The sequence below is a fragment of the Psittacula echo genome (assembly GCF_963264785.1).
Source record: "Psittacula echo genome assembly, chromosome: 6".
Classification (NCBI taxonomy): domain Eukaryota; kingdom Metazoa; phylum Chordata; class Aves; order Psittaciformes; family Psittacidae; genus Psittacula; species Psittacula echo.
Genome location: NC_137743.1, coordinates 13,805,646 through 13,820,510, shown reverse-complemented (window position 1 = coordinate 13,820,510; position 14,865 = coordinate 13,805,646). Strand labels below are relative to the sequence as shown.

Below are 14,865 nucleotides of genomic sequence, written 5' to 3'. Positions count from 1 at the left end.
GGGGCCTGATGTGCGACACTAGCCCATAAATCATATCATAGAATGGTTCGGGTTGGAAAAGACCTTAAGATCATCTAGTTCCAACCCCTCTGCCATGAGCAGGGACACATGTGGGAAAGCATCGGAAGACCCAGACTGGCCCAGAAAGTTTTATCATAGCTCATCACTCTGGTGTCAATGAAGCTAGATGGTAAGTGCTTAATAGTAACGCAGAGAGCACAGTGTGCTTAGTCTTTAGCAGTCGGTAGATGACAGACTTCCTGACCCAACCACGTATCTTGACTGCTGTGCTTAATAGCAGTCACTCTTGTCCCTAGAAATTTGTCAGGTCTTTTTTTGAACCATTTGCAGTTTCAGCCTTCCCATCACTTTTCAGCAAGGTGAAACAGCTTAATTGCACAGTGGAGAAAAAACATTTTATTCCACCTCGTACCCAAGAGTGTCAGAATTCCTGCACCATTGCTAAGAGGCTGAGCCTGTTCCTCTCCATCATCTATCCCTGCATGCATAAGAATTCAGGATGTGCATTCAAATGAGCATCTCTCTCCTCTTTCCTCTGCTTCTAGACTTTAGACTAGACTACTTTAATCTGATTTAGGATATCACTTCAGATAGGTCTTAGTATGAGACGGATTGGGTTGTTGCCAGCCCCAGAAAGACCAACTAGAGCTAGGGATGAGAGGCCTGTTTGTTTTAAGCAGATTAGCTCTAAACCACTGAGTAACTTTATAAATTTTCAGTTTCATATCCTTCATGGAGACAGATGGAAGTAAGTCTAGAAGCAAAACAAGGAACAACAGTTACAAGAATGTTCTAAGTGGCTTTATGTCATCTGTGGTGAGTGTTGTTTCTGAAAGCTAGGGAAGTTAATTTATAATGTTAGCAATTTGACAACCAGTCTTTTTAATAGGAACTTAGCTATTGGGTTTTGAAACAAACAGGAGCTATAGTGGCTGGGGTATTGCCCCTGGCTATGACTTGCCTATTATATCAATGAGGAGCAAGGCTGGGCTGCAAATCCCTTCACCTTGTTTTGCATGTCTGAACTCATGAATTCAAGAGTTTGTATTGGCTAAAATCACCAGAAGATGAAGCTTTACAAACCAAAGCATCTTTGCTAAACAGGTACAGCTCCATTTAAGACAAATAGGTTAGAATGTGTCAGCCACAACTGCTAGACCCTACACGTTTCCCATAAAGCATGCATAGGCTTTTGATGGACAGAGAGACCAGAACACAGGCAATAGTAGGAAGAAAGAGCCTGGGAACTCGGATAAAGCACCGAAGTGAGTGGACATTTGCTGACAACAGCACTGTAAAGTTGGCTTCAGTGCCTGGCTCCTGGCAAAACAATGACATAATGCTGTGTTTACTAGCAGGGAAATCTGAGGGTTGGAAATGGGTCTGTAAAAAAACCACTAACACGTACTTTTTGACAAGCCAACAGATTAACATCTATTGTCACTGGGGCAAGGCCAAACTCGCCTGGAAAAGGTCCAGGAGTTTGATGTCACTGAGAGGCTTGCAAGGACGTCAGCTAAAGAGCTTTCCCATGTCATCTCAGCATTTACTGCTGTGTTACTGCCTAAAGCAAGCTCTTTGCCACCACCACCATCTGTTTAACCCTTCCTGTCACAACATATAGTAAAGACAACACGTTGGCCTTTCAGAAATAGGTGTTTGACCTAGATCTGCTACAGCTCAGGTTAACCTGATGCAAAAGACTGATCATGGACCAGTCAAGACAGGGTGCTGGCGGATAAAACAGACGTTTGATCAGGCTTGGCCTGTCAGTCCTGTGCTAGTACTAACTGAAGTCTCTATCCTTCTACAAACAGAAATCGAGGGCATTATTTCCTCATTTGAATCCTTAGGATGTTTTCAAGTCCTCTGTGACTCAAATCATGCGGCCAGTTGCACCCTCACCCTGGTTTGAATTCAAGCCTTTATCGTAACCCAGCCAATACTTCTCACACAGAGCAAGACAATGGCCAACAAGTTTTAGCTCCTCACAAACAAGATCCCAAAGCAAGGACAAGTGAACTCCCACAAATGCCAGTGCCTGGTGAGAACACTTCCCCTCTACTAATCAGATGAGTTAGAGACCTGATGGCTTAGCATCTCTATATGATAACACGGTAGGCAAAGCCCCACAAAGCCCTCAGCACACAGGGACAGCTTTGTGACACCTCTCCTCAGGCACAAAAGTTGCAGTAAGCATATTAGGGCTGTACTCTCAGTCCTTCTACAGACCCCCAAAACCCAGTGGAAGGCCCTGCTGATTGCCCACAGGATGCTCTCCGGTCCAGCCTTACTACATTTGGAAGATCACCTAGAACTCCAGAATTAAGACAATGGGAAATAACCCCATGCTGTGGATAAGATTAGAGCTTGTCAGAAGGGAGAAAACCAAAATAAAAGAAAGAAGAAAGAAGAAAGGAGTATTCTTAGGATCTGGCCAGGACTGTGGCATCAGCTCCAATGGAACCTAAAGATCCTTTACAAACCTCTGCTTTTCACCCCATTTCTTTGACTGTGCCCTCTTCTTGCCCAAATGCAGAGCAACACAGAGGTTAAAACAGAAGCAAAACACACGCATGCACACACAAAGTCTCACATCAAAACCCTAATTCCTATCAAACACTTGCACACTCCCCCAGCTCAAGAATAGAGGAATTATGTACAACAGTAAGCCCAGTGTTCTTTTGGCCAACACCACAGCACACAGATACACAGCATTACTCACAGCTGAAAGTACCAGTAGAAAACCCAAAACTGCCATAACCAAGCTGAGAAGCAATGCCTTGCTCCCATCCCCAGGCTGTGCATCCTCAGGTCCTGCTCACTTGGGCCTGAGCCTCAGTTCTTCCAAGAAGGAGATTCCCTCCAAGACAGCAGTGCCTGTTGCACCACAGTACATGCTGCAACTCTCCAGTGCCACTAGCACTATACAAAAAGATGTCAAGAGGGCAGAGAGAGGTCTAAAGACAGATTGATGGACTCTCCTGCCCAGATCATGACTACTGCAATCTCCAAGGGTAGTTACCCATGACATATTCACTTAACACCTTAGACCTCATAGCAGCTTTCCAGTAGCTGAAGGGGGCCTATAAAGATGCTGGGGAGGGACTCTTCATTAGGAACTGTAGTGATAGGAGATGGGGTAATGGCTAAAACTCAAACAGGGGAAGTTTAGATTGGATATAAGGAGGAAGTTATTTACTGTTAGTTAGGGTGGTGAGGCACTGGAACGGGTTGCCCAGGGCGGTTGTGAATGCTCCATCCCTGGCAGTGTTCAAGGCCAGGTTGGACAGAGCCTTGGGTGACATGGTTTAGTGTGAGGTGTCCCTGCCCATGGCAGGGGGGTTGGAACTAGGTGATCTTAAGGTCTTTTCCAACCCTGATTCTACGATTCTACCATATTTTTAGTTTAAACTGAGCTACTTAACTTTACAAATCAGGGATGTCTGTATTAAAGGATTAAATGCAAGCCACAGCTGCCCAGCTCAGAAACAGGTGGAAAGCTGCTTCCCAAAACCAGTCCAGATTTCTGACAGACACTGTTACAAAGACAGCAGCAAAAGATGAAACAGAAAATCTGTTCTTGAGCAATAACAGGCAGAAGACTCCTCCATTTGCCTCAAGTGAGAGTATTTCAGAAGCTGGCTACTGCACTGGATTCTCTTTGAGTACAATATCATCTGTTGTCTTTATAAAATGCCTTTTGCTGAAGCGTTAAAGGAAAATTTCTCTGGATTCAGGGAAAGGAAGGAACTTGTTAAGGATGTCCAGGGCTTGTAAAATGCAGAGGATACAAGATTGCTACCCCTTGGTACATGGAAAACCAGCATGGATGTTCCTGTAAAATCTATCACCTTTTATTCTTCTCTACTTCAGCCAACAGTCCTGATCTCTTGTTATGAACAGAAAATAAGCAGCCCTTGTGTTAATTAAAAGAGATATTACCACCAGTCCTGGTTCAGGGATCACGGCAGTTTTGCCTAATATATAACACACACACACACAGAACTCCCCTCCTACTCCTGCCTTTCCTCTACTCTGTACCAGAAGCCAGTTCCAGAGCCTGTTTTAATCCCACTTAGGAAAACACTGAGCTTCAGTCCTTCTTCCTGTGACACGTTTGGGAGACGGGAAGAGGGAGATGCACTTAAATCTGCTCTTTGTGGCTTTCTTCCAGGAAAATACTTCACATATCCTTGTTTATTTGTTTTTAATTCTAAGTGATTTTAATGCTGGAGAAAGTTGCTGGAGTGACAGCCCTGGGAAACTGCAGGGCTCCCACTTACGCACTAGCAGGGGCTGTGCCAGCTGCCCTGCTGCTGCTGAAGACCCAGACCTCAGCGCCCTCTTGGAGCATCTACCCATGAATAACCTTCAGCTCAGGCTGCTTGAGATGAGGCAGGTGTCAGTTTGCCACATTTTCAAGCAAAGGACATAAATTGAGCTCAGAGATGGTGCAGCAAAGCACCCACAGGGCAGGGAATGGAAACATTTAAAACTGACTCTCAGAGTATTTTGCTTGGAGCTACAGGGGTCTACTCTGGGCTTGCATCTGCCGGAGAGGGGAAAAGTCAGGAATAACCTTCTACCCATAGCGTATGGGTTAATTTGTAAATAATAATACAACAGCCTGAACCAAGCAGTAGGAAAACCTCACTGAATGCTAAGGGAGCCATTAAAAAAAAATATCATCACAGAGTTAGGAAAATGGTAATTCAGATGCTCCTGTTGCATCATCCCCCAAGGACACAAGAATGCCTGGCAAGAAGATTTCATCTCTGCTGGTGAGCTTTCCTGACCGGGAATACAGAGATACCAGAGAGAGATCAGACAGCAGCAGCTAGCAGCCTACTGCTGAGGGGCTTGCTCCCTTACTCCATGCTTCACCTCAAATAGCTCCACAGGTGCTGGGGCTCCAAGATGGGAAGGAATGCCCTAGAGGAATAGGCGCACAGCAGGCAAGCACGGCTGGCATCCTAAACGTACATTTCCTCAGAGGGGAATGTAACTTTCATTCCATCCCATTCATTACCATGTAGTACTGGTATTAGTAATAGTAATAGTCTGCTGAACGCTATTAGGGAAGCAACAGTCTGACTCCCATTTCCGGATAACACGATGACCTTGCCATTCAGCAAGTGCTGCTCCCAGGAGTGGACCTGCTGGTAGAGGAACATGACCCAAACCCGGACATTTCAAAGCGCATCCTAGCAGTCAGCCCTTAGGTAACACACACATCTTCACACTTTGTAAAAGGTGAGTAAATCCTGTTGGCTTTGCAGCAGAGCACACTGAGACCCTGAAAGGTTAAACAAGCAATCCAAAGCCACACCACCAGTAAAGAGGACACACAAGCTCTTCTACCATGCCACACTGTGTGTATTGCACTGGACATTAGATCAAGCATTTCTGGATGATTTATGAACTGTATACATTAAAGTTTGCATTTATAAGCACATCCTGGACAGTGGAGAACCAGGCTTCCAGTATCTCAGGGGCAGCTATGGAAGACTTCTGTAAAGAGACAGAATGGTAGTGTGAAACTTTTGTTTAAACACAGCTATGGTTAGGAGAGTTTTGACATGTTTCTCCCTGTGAACACAGACAAGGATGTTTTCCCTGCAAACAAGTTTGCATCAAGCCTACAAAATCATGCTGCTGACTGTTGAGAGTACAGGAGCCTAGCGCACCACTGTGTTTAGCCAGTGTGGTTATAGGAAAAATAGAACATAGCCCACTGATCAGAAAGACAGTGGCAGCAACATATATAGGCATACGTGTTTGAAACATGGGTTTCAAGCACAGTATGTATGAGATCACACACACGTTTATAGACACTTAAATTCTACAAAACTTTTATTTCACCCAAGAGTCTACCATGACAAAATAAAGAAGCTGAATAATAAAGAATGTTACTACATAGCAGTGTATTGCGAAGCTATGGTACATCCAGGTCCTGTGCTAGAGTAGTCAGTCACTATTAAGACCAATTAAGAATACACTGGAGTGTACTAGTGCAGTATGTGAAGTTCTGATGAAAACACAGATTTGGAGATGTGTATTCTGCCCACAAAAGTAGAATGCTCCCAGTGTAAGGACTTAGTTACTTACCTACATGTTGAGCTCCTCTTACAAAAACTGCAATAAGAAGTAGCTTTGCTGAAATCAATAGCTCAATACAATCAAGACAAGAATCTTTATAATTGTCACAAAGGTCATTCTAAGCACAAGAGCACCAGTTAATACCAGCACTTTCAAGAACTTACAGGTGCTACAAAAAATAAAATCCTTCTCTGCTCTACCTTCACCCCAGTGCAATTTAAAGTGTTATGAGATCATCCTTTTTCGCAACGATATCTAAATGACCACCAGACAGTAGTTTGAGTTATGAGACAATTACCTGCACAGCTAGTTGATATTGTCTCGCTGTCTCCCCCCTGCCTGTATACATGTGCCATGGCTTGTCTTTACAGCTCAGTGCAGAGACCATTTTCCAAATCTGTTTGCACATATTTTAGTCCAAAAGCATCCTCACTTTGTAATAAATGCTCTTACGCATTCAAAGAGACCCCCATGTTTATAAACACATGCAATGAGTATACCATATTACTGACATATAATGAATTCATGTTTGCAATGTCTGAAAGACTGACTACATTGTTATTATATATTCATCTAGAAGATGGTTCAAAGAATGAGTAAGCTAAAGTGGGAAGATTCTAACTAGGTTGCAAGATGTTCCACTTTAAAGTCTTTCCATGTGAAGAAATCCACCTGGTTTCCTTTTGCTTTCCCCCCACTCCAAATGTGATGACATCCCTGCCTAAAAGAGAATAACAAAGAGATGCTGGAGAACATGTTTTTGCTTTTAAAGTAAAGAAAAAGGGAGATGCACTATATCAAACCCCATAGTAATTACAAGCTTCTCAGTAAAACTTTCAATAAAGCCTCTGTCTAGAGGTGTGAGACAAGGCCCAGGGAAGTTCTTTTTCCGTTGACTCGACTGTATTTAGTTTTGACACAACCTGATTAAGCAGCAGACACCACCAGCTTCAAACAGAACGCTACTGTGCGGCTAGCTGCCTTCTTCATGTAATATTTACACAGCACACTCCAGGCGAGGTGGTGTCAGGTCTTGCTACAAGAAAGCATTCAGCTTCACAATGCCATAGGGCTGACGCACGAAGCTGTCAGCCCACTCTAATGATCCTGCTCTTCTCTGTGGTTACTGGGGACCAGCTCCCTTTGCGTGAGCAGGCACAGATTAAGAGGATATGGCATGAAAAAGGAAGATCAAAAAAAAGAGAAAATCATCTCGCATTAGAAAGCCCAGCTGTTTCCTCCCAAATGACTAAATTAGAGAGCTTGTACGTCACCTCCTGCCTCAGGTAGGGTCACACTGAATCGCTCTTCCTGTTTAATCCATATATAATGGGAAATGGGTTTTGAGGAAGACAATGACAGAATGCAAGAGTAGTATTTTTTCAGGCTGTGTACGTTTATCAGATAAATTGCAAGACTGCTTTAGAAGCCAAAGCAAAGAATAGAAAATGCTGCCACACACTTCATGAGTGGCCTCGGGCCAACCACTTAATCTCTCTCTTTGCCTCATCTCCCCAGTGGAAGTACTGGCATATTCCTTTCCTCACAAGGACAGGAGTAGGGCAATACCTTTGAGCTGCCCATCTCTCTAAGGGCTGCTCTGGGATGCAGGAAGTCTGCGCTCCATTTCCTATTCCATCACTTGCTTCCTTAGGATGTCTGTTCATTTCTCTCCAGTCATCCTTTTTGGGAAAAGGGTGTGATCTGTTCTCTCCATTCCTCTTCCTTTTAACTCAGACTGGCATAATTGTGACTACAATCCATCGAGCTGTGTTGTACTAGTGGGCCCTAGCACCCACCACCCTACTCAGGGCTCTTACGAAGCCAGAAGTCACTCACAGCATGCAGCGGCTGAAAGCATTTATGCTGTCTCTTAGGACATCATCTCCCTGGCAACTAAGTCCCGGTGAAAGTCAATAGTGGCATCTTCACTTTAAAAAATTTAACTTGGAGGCTTTTGGAGCTGTTGCCCCCAGCTCATGGGCTTGCTAAAAGCTTTTCTTTGAGCTTTCTTTTGGCTGCCCTCCCAGCACACTGCAGGCTCAACCCCAGAAGAGCCAGTAGGCAGCCTGCCGGGATGTAGTCTCCTGTGTTATTTCATTCTGCCCTGACCACAACAAATCAGGACAACTTGCTTTTCTCTACTGATGTTTAATTTATTCCTAAGGCTGGGGACAGCCATTTACTTTGCAAACTGTTGAATTTAGATACTACTGACTCTTGGCTCAATGTAACCAACCCACAACTCTGTTGGAAGAAAGGACTGAGAGTGCTTCTTAATCTGCTGGGCTGCCCTGCTGCCTGCTGAAGAAGCCTTCAGAGAGCAGTAAGAGCCAGACGGTGTGTTATGAAAAGCAGGTAGATGCCTAAAGTGTCTGATCTACTTTGCAAACCTGCTCTGAACAAGCTCAAAGGACTGTCTCTCTTGGGCACTTCTGAAAGATAAGGGAACAAGGGGAAGACCTCCAAGAGAGATAATCAGGTAAAGGTATGGCTCTGAAAGGCTAAGTGGATGCTGAGAAAAGGGAGAAAGTGAATGTCTCAAGGCAGTGAACAGAAAAAACCTGGATGTTATTTTGGCCTCAGAAAAGAATGGTGCCCTTAAAGTTAAAAAACCCAACAGGTCACAGAAACTAAAACCCTTGCTATTACAGGAAAATTTCACTTCAAGAAGCAACATTTCCATCAGGAACTGGTTACAGTGATAAGGAAGAGATAAGTCCTCTGAGTACTAGTGCGTAGAGCAGCTTTGCACTGGCAAGGTCTGATCTATACCTCCTGCTGTCCCTGCTCCTCTGGCCATCTGGGAGTAGGGAAAAGGGTTGAATCAACCTGCAGAGAACTGTCTCTGCACAGCTTCCAGATATTTCAGAAATATGGACTTCTCCTGACATGTTTCATCAGACATTAAAAACAATGAAAATTTGGTAGTCTGCAAAAGCACAAGATTTGCATCTAGAACAGGCAGAGGGGTGGAAATTTAAGGTTAAAGACATACATCTACCCCAGCAGGATGGTGGTCTACATACAGAGAAAGCCACTGCAAGGGAGAGGGTATGTTTTACCCCAATATGCTATCTCCTGAGCTCTCCTCTGCTCTGCACACAGAGAATCACAGCCACCTTTGACATAACCCTTACCAATGCATGGAAGTTCAGTTTTGAGGAACGATGAAATCACAGAGCAGCCTGCTCATTTTCTGGCTCTTGCCCAGCACCCCAGGCAAAGATAATAGCAGCAATAATAATAATCAATAATAATAATGCAGACTGGTGAGTCAAGCTGGATCATGGCCCCTGGAAGGAAAGCCACACAGGGTGTCTTGATGGGGGAAAAGGGAGAACAGAAAATGGTTCATAAGGCCTAAATAGGTACTCCATCTGCCCATCTAACACTGCCTTCTGATTCACATCAGGTCCCTTACTGAGCTTTACCAACAGGCCACAAACCATGCGAGCTCCAAGTATGTCACATCCTGTCCGCTCTGGAAGAGATCTGCCTCACAGTCTCCAGCTCTGCTAATTAAAAAGGTCAAACAAACCCAGGCTAAGCCGTCCTTACCCATGAGCTGCTGGTCCTGCTAGCACAAGTGGCATATGGAGCTCCTCAACTCAGACCTCCTGGCAGGGCCACACTGGACAACTTGTTTGATGGGAGGTTCCCAAGCAGAGGGAACCCAGCTCCTTCTCCTGTGGTAGCAACGAGGGACCAACATAGGAACAAAGATCCTTGTCACTAAATCCATGACATGTCCAGACCCCCCTTGTCAGTGCTGGCTTTTTTACAACCAGCAGCTTGCAGCAAATAGAAACAAAGCTGTGAAGGTGCCTGGTAACATCTGAGTCACTCTTGAGCCGAAGCAGTAAGCAGGAGCAGGTAAGACTCAAGGAACAGAGCTTGGCCCTAGCAGTATAAGGTTTTGCTTCAAAGCATGCTGATGTTTTTTTCAACAGGTCACTTGCGACAAGCACATTCAGGTGCTTTGGGGAGCAGTGCTGAAACCCAACACAGGACTCAGTCCCTTACAGTTCAGTGATGTCAGTGCCCCAAGGAGCTTAGCAACCATATCCATGCAGCAGAGAGAGTCCTACAAGAGCAACCTTGAGACATTCAGAGATGGCATTAGGAAACAATTACCCAGGAAAGGAACTGGAACAGCATACAGTCATCTCAGACTTGATGATATTAAGGGTCTTTTCCAACCTAAACAATTCTGTGATCTCAGATGACTAAGATCAGCAATGCACTCACTCCAACTGGAAAGAGATAGGGCAGCCACTTGTAAAACAAAGAGTATTTTACCTTCTCTCCATGCTATACAAAGCTGAAAACCACACAAAGCCCAACTGCAACAGGAGCAGAGAAGTGCTGGAAGAGGACGTATGCATTGCTGCCCTTGGGATAACACAGGCACACTTACAGACCTCAGAAATTACCTCAAGCATATGAATGCCTAGGGAGATAATGCACATCAGTAACTACTCAGTCCCCTGTGGAAAAGCAAGTGGTCAGGGGAGAGGGTGGGGGACCTCATCATTTGGTTTCTAACAAACTTTTGCCATCAGCCAGGTCTTGCAAAGCTGTGAACAGGTGAAGGTGCTAACCTCCACTCACCTCCCTGAGAGCAGGATCAAGCACATCTGGTAGGCAGAGGCTCCCTGCAGGGCTTCTAAAAGAGTTAGGCATTTGGGTAAAGGGTAAGATATCTGCCTAAAGATAAGCTGGCAACAGAGAGGAGGAGGGAGGATGTCTTGTTTTAGCTCTGTGATGGATGGTTAAGGGAGGCAAGCATCAACAGTGGGGCTTTTTAAGTAGAGAATGCATTTCTAGTTTGGGATCATTTCATATCTAAACCAGACAATCACAATTTCAGACTAAAAGCCAGTGAAGCCACCCCATAAACAGATGAAACTTCAACAACCCAGAGAAGAGACTTTCAGACTGTTTAAAACTTAGCAGGGGTCGGAAAAAGGATTTGGATTTTGTTACCAGCTTTTTCTCTTCAGAATGATTAACTGACACCTTCAGCCATTAACTGCAACACCCTAATCCACCCAGCTTCACCACAGCATTGCTCAGCCAATGTATGACCCCGGTTGCATCGAGGGTCTTTCCAACAAACCCAGACTTCACCTTCCTGACATTGTTCTTGTTAAAAGAGAAAGGAAGGGGGGAAAGCAAGGAGACTTAATATTTTTTAAGTATTATCAAACATTAATCAATTTTTAAAAGACCATCAGTGTGAAGAAAGAATAGGAAATTAATTTGGAAAGTCAAAAGCTGTAAGAGCAGCAGGAGCTTATATTACTGATATACCATACAAGAGGCATGTGGTTATGGATCCAACCTTCTGTTTATCCTTTCACATGCTGCCATCCAGGGTGCCCAGCCAACCGGGTGGCCTTGTGCTGTCCAGTTGCTGACAGCAATGCAAAGGGAGGCAGTGCAGATTCCTTCCCTAGTAGTGATTTCCAAGGGGAATGGGGAAGAGAGTTGGCTGGGCTCCTATCAAATAGTGCTGGATCCAAGATTTTGATCTCTTCCCATGTGCAAAGCACTACAAATCTTCCAGTGAGGTATTAATCTCTTTAGAAGTTTCACACACCAGGATCATGGCAGAGGATATGCAAAGCCATCTTCTTTCTTTTACTTTCTTGAGTCAAGGCCACATAAGCTATGCTGAGATCATGAAAGACATCTGCTCCAGGGAATGATTGCTGGCACTGAGGCCAAGCAGTGCAGGGGCTCATGTGCTAGCTCATGTTCAGCCCTCTCCACATGCCCACAATACCTAAGACTTGCCTTCATCTCTCCAGGCTCCACTACTGCCTCGAAAGATCACAATTAAAAAGAAAGGGAGTCGTATTAAAACGTCTGCAATACCTATGTCACCATCCACCAGAGAAACACATCATCAATCGGATGCCAAGGCATGTGCTGCATGGCCTTGAGGCATGGCATGAGGGGGCTTATGGATGTTGGAGGCAGAAAGGCTTTCTGATATTACAGAGCCACATAAGGAAGAGCACTAGGCTTTACACTCTCCAAACTACTCGCTACCAACGGAGAGAACTAAATCCCAAGTCACATTTATATTCATTTCTGAAGAAAATAGTTGTTTCATGTTAAAAAAGAGCACAGAACCAAACTAACAACGATCAATGGATCAGACCCAGGGAATTAAATTCTTTGACAGCACAAGTCCACTCTCTGTGAGTTACTCTACCACAGCCAGATGAAAGGCAAAGGCTGCAGCACATTGCAAACTGCAATCTAGGAAGCAAAAAGTGTCCAAGGCTTTTGGACCTGTGGGCTAATTCATTCATCTAAAAGAAACAGATTCACAAGGACATGGATGACTATTATTTTTTTTGACTATTAATGATGACTATTAATTCAGTAACTGAATTACTCCAATGCTTATTTGGGAACCAAGACCCTATTGTGCTGAATACTGTACAGCCAGAGATGAAGTGGGACAAAAAGCAGACACAACACTAATCTCCAATTTGTGATATTTTTGACTAAGAACTGGACACACACAGGGAGGTAGAACTGTTGTGCAGAAGACAGTATTAGAAAAGGTGTATGGAGAGAAGGGTGAAGAGGAAGAAGCAGATTTTCCACTAGAAATGTTAGAGAGCTTCTTGGAACAATTTAGGCTGTTATTAAAATGCAATGACAGTCATCATCAAGGAAATACAGATCTGTTTCTGCACGCAAGCACAGAAAATATTTCCTTTCAAAACTGTAAATACAAGATTTAAATCCTTGTTTTCTGGTTATTTTCCAGCAAATAAGAAATCAACTATGTCAATTTCTTTTGGTGATAAGGAAGGTATCGCTACCAGCTCTTTTGTATATCTTTGTGCCTGGCAGATGTATCTCTCTGATGCTGAACTGCCACCACCTTTCAGGTGAGAGAACAGCCTGGGGTGGTGTCAGCCACAATTCACATCAGCAGCTTGCAAAGGCTAAAGCAGCCTGGAAGCAGTGAATGAGCACTAAATATACTGAACACACAGGTCCAGCTGGCAGCCTGAGAGGACACGAGACCTAAAACTTCCACTCCTCTGAATCGGGCACGCGATGCTTAATTCTAAGGGAGATGAGAGCTTCAGCTCTACATCTACAAATCAGCATCTCTCAGCAAAATAGTGCCCTCTAGCCTTAAACCGGGTTATGGTGTAAGCTCTAGAGGAAAAAGCCGAGTGATATGAAGTACTAATGCAAAGCTTTATGTTCAATCTTCAGCCTTATCTTTCAAGCAGGCTCTGAAGAAACCTGGCAGACACGCAATGCCAGGAAACACAGTACACTCAGAGTGATTTAGCACCAGCCACAACACCCCATCAGGCTTTACCTTACCAAAGACAGATGACTTACCTCCTCTGAACACAAAATCCAGCCTTCCACGTATTAAAATGCAATTTGTATTTTGAGCAAACAGTTAAAGGATTTGGTGTAACTAAAACCCAGAAACAAACCATACCGTCTCTACTTATGCAGATAGGCAAAAGCTACTCCACCGTATGCTGCAAACTCCAGTAGGCACTTCCACATGACACCCAGCAATACTGGAGTCTGGGAAGGTTGTTAAAAATCCTCTTACTGCTATTGGCAGTAAGGTGCGAAAGAAGCAAGGCAAAACAGAGATGAAAGAGACCCCAAAAGCTGAGTCTGACTTGATAACCATGCAAACCGGCTCCCCCCTCAAAATCTGTCTTAATTTAACTTATGGAGAAAACTAAGGAAGAAGCATTCAGCACCTCCGGCTCACTGACCCCACAAACTGCAGAGGCTTGCTCCGCTCCCCACCGGGCACTCTGCAGTGCCACGGCCGGGACGGTGGCAAACCGGGGAGCCGAGAGACCTGTCCCATCCTGCGCTAGGTCCTGCGGAGCAAGGAGAGAAGATCCCCCTTCAGAAGGGAGGGGAACTTCAACATGGTAACATCATAAAAAGCCAACTGCCGAACGCGATGAAGGACGAGGAAGAAGAGCTGCATTTCTATGGCAGCCCGGAGCCCCGCGGTCGCCTCACCCACAGGGGCAAATGGGTTGGGGGTTACAACCGCGGTCGCTGCCTCTCCAAGGTCCGGCCGCGGACGACTCCGCGCTCCGGGCACTGCTCAGCGCCCGTCCCCGTCCCGTCCCTGCCCGCCTCCCGCACACGTGCGCCAAGCCCCGCAGCCCTCCCGGCGGCGGAACGGGGGCTCGGCCGGGCCCCAGCGCCACTCACGTAGTGCTTCGAGGGGTTCCTCCGCTTCTCCACGTCCACCACGTTGGCGTCCAGCACGCTGTAGGACAGCATCTTCGCGCACCCCGCGGCGCGGGTCCGCCGCTCCCTGCCGCCGCTGGCAGCACCCTCCGCCGCGCTGCCCGCCGCGGCGATGCCGGCCGGCGCGCCGGGCGGGCGGGAGGGAGGATGCCCCGGTGCCGGCTCCGCCCCGTGCCGCGGCAGCGGCTCCCCCTCTCTCAGCGGCGGCTCCGCGCCCTGCCCGCTGCCTAAGGCTGCGCGGTCAGCGCGGCGGGAGGGGCAGGGCCCGGCAGCAGGACCCGCCTCCGGGCGGCCCCGGGGGGTGCCGGCGGGACAGGCCGTGAGGGGAGCGGGAGCCACCGCCCCCGTGTGGCGGGGGGCGCGGCCTGCCCTCAGGTGGCGGCCGGAGGACATCTCTGCCGGGCAGGCTTCGAGCTCTGCCGAGACACCCGGCCCGGCCCCGCCCCAGCGAGACCCCTGCGG

The 14,865-nt window shown here is 46.2% G+C and overlaps 1 protein-coding gene across 2 annotated transcripts in view; it reads right to left on the bottom strand.

Moving 5' to 3' along the window:
* SH3PXD2A (SH3 and PX domains 2A) overlaps positions 1-14,436 on the bottom strand; it is a gene marked incomplete at both ends in the record, with an annotated part of 250,002 nt that extends 235,566 nt beyond the window's left edge. For both annotated transcript variants that reach the window (XM_080621336.1, XM_080621337.1), the window contains one exon: positions 14,365-14,436. In XM_080621336.1, coding sequence (XP_080477462.1) covers positions 14,365-14,436 — 72 coding nt within the window. The remainder of the gene's footprint in view (positions 1-14,364) is intronic.
* Between the last annotated feature and the right edge of the window lie 429 nt (positions 14,437-14,865).